Source organism: Morone saxatilis, unplaced genomic scaffold, assembly GCF_004916995.1.
Source record: "Morone saxatilis isolate NCDOM2014 unplaced genomic scaffold, NCSU_SB_2.0 Contig16, whole genome shotgun sequence".
NCBI classification, from domain to species: domain Eukaryota; kingdom Metazoa; phylum Chordata; class Actinopteri; family Moronidae; genus Morone; species Morone saxatilis.
The window spans coordinates 26260986-26263186 of NW_023339718.1; the positions used below are offsets into that span (position 1 = coordinate 26260986).

At 41.4% G+C, this 2201-nt stretch overlaps 1 protein-coding gene across 1 annotated transcript in view; it reads left to right on the forward strand.

Annotated features, from left to right (window-relative positions):
- The window catches only part of LOC118326003 (neutrophil cytosol factor 2-like), a 30649-nt gene extending 28709 nt beyond the window's left edge, over nucleotides 1-1940 (forward strand). The window contains exons 3-5 of the mRNA XM_035658886.1: nucleotides 347-455; nucleotides 1126-1249; nucleotides 1383-1940. Coding sequence (XP_035514779.1) covers nucleotides 347-455; nucleotides 1126-1249; nucleotides 1383-1570 — 421 coding nt within the window. The 3' untranslated portion in view covers nucleotides 1571-1940. The remainder of the gene's footprint in view (nucleotides 1-346; nucleotides 456-1125; nucleotides 1250-1382) is intronic.
- Nucleotides 1941-2201: the final 261 nt, after the last annotated feature.

The following is a 2201-nucleotide window of genomic DNA, read 5'->3' on the forward strand; positions in this document are numbered from 1 at the left end:
CACACACATACACACACAAATGAGTCCATGAAAGCAGCAAAAAGACAGCAGAATAGGATTAAAACAGCATTATCATGGGATAAAAACACATTACAAAAACGTCACATGACATCTAAGGATTAATAACAGCGGGACCAGTTAATTTGTCTAGCTGTCAAAATAAAAAAAGGAGCTGATAACAACAAATAACATGCATCAGAGTCTGGTTTTGATGCATGTAATCATCTGTGTTGCCTCAGAATAAAGTAATTTTTCTATCAACTGCCTATAATGCCCTCAATTTCTCATCTATTCCCCTGCTGCCACTACCCCTCACCACTCCCTCTCCCTCTCTCTCTCTCATCAGACACAAGCAGCATGGCTCTCGGGCGCTGATACCTCTGGGTGGGGAGGTGGAGCCAGGCCGCACAGTGCAAGAGGTGGCTGAGGCCGGCAGAGCCACCCTGTGGTGCCAGGTGAGTATTTGAATTCAAGACTACAAATGCATCAAGGTTTGAAATTGGACATCAGTTCCCAGCTGGGATGTGTCTTCGGGGCGGGCACAGTCACAGCACTTAACAGATTTTTTTTTGGTTTAAATGGTTTGGTTTTGGTTTAAATGAAAGGACCTCAACAGGATTTGTCTTGTTTAACATTTGGAATTTGTTCCCTCTCTTCCTTAATTTTTCGTTTTTTTTTCTACCGTAAAAGGAGGAAGTAAGCATATTTCCAGTGTTGACACATGGCCAGTGTCAGTGAACACAGTTAAGTAAGCACTGTTTTTTGGCTGTGGTTTTCTGTCCCTTTTGGATGCAGGAGTCAGAGGAGACTTAGTACTGTAACCTGTTCAGTTGGTTATAGCCATCTCTTCATGCCTCTCCACACCTACCTGGTGTTATCCTTTTTTTTGGCCTTTTTTTTTTTTTTCTTGATAGTGACAAAGATAGACAGGAAAGGGAGGGCAGAGAGAGTGGGAATGACATGCAGCAAAGGGCCGCAGCAACTCCGTACATGGGTTGCCAGCTCTACCGACTGAGCTAACTGGGCACCCAATCCCTGGTGTTATTCTGCTGTAGTATGGCCTCCTTCTTTTTTTTTTCTGTGGTAGCTACGCTTATATGCCTTCACTGTGCTCTTATACTTCAGACAGAAGACCCCCTGGCCAACCGTACCATCCACTACCAGATGGTGGCGCTGTATGACTACACTGCTCAGGGCCCAGAGGACCTGGAGTTCAGCGAAGGAGACACCATCGACATCCTGGGTGAAGGTGAGGCCCCGCAGGTTGACCTTACACTGACCGGCTCATCAGTGGAGCCACAAAAGTCTTCTTCTTTTGATTTGTAATGTTCTCTCCTCTGCCTCTCTGCCTCTTCATATTTCTCTCTCCCGCTCTCTTGTAGTTAATGAGGAGTGGCTGGAGGGACACTGTGCAGGGAGCATCGGCATCTTCCCCCCTACAGGGAGAACACCAACATCCACCAGAGCCTGTTATAGTTACAGGCATGTTACTGTGCAGGCATCTCTAATCAACCAGTTTGTGAATGGTTGCTGTTTACAGCCTAAGAACAACCAAACAACACCCTTATAGGGGCATACAGTGCACTCAGTATTGACTATCATGCTTTGAAAATATTTCTTTCTCATATGATATCATTATAATGCTGCTGTAGTGGCTCAGAGTATGTTTATATTAAACCTGCTGTACCTTTCCTATTTTCTATATCCAATGGTATCGCTGTAATACTGTTACTATAATACTATAATGAAGGTATATACTGACCTTATTGAACTCCGATAGAACATTATGTTTCTATTTCTACAAGGTTATAATGACCCCGGTCTGGCAACTTTGAAGTGTGGTGAGGTTGCTATATGTACCATAGCGACTAATATTGTAAAGTATCGTGGTACATTTTCTTAATAATGAAGATACTGAAGCTGTTTATTAAATCTCATTGTCTCCTTAATGATTAAATAAAAAAAACATGAATTTACCACTCATGTAGTAGTAATTGTAAATCAGTAGTAAACGTTTTATTTACAATTCAGTTTAATTCAATTCAGTTTTATTTAAATAGCGCCAAATCATAACAGAATTTATCTCAGGACACTGATATATAGACTTTACTCCTTATGAAACTATTTACACAGACCCAACAATTCAATTACTTACAGTAGTAAATAACATTATTTACATACATTGGCTATAATACATGTTT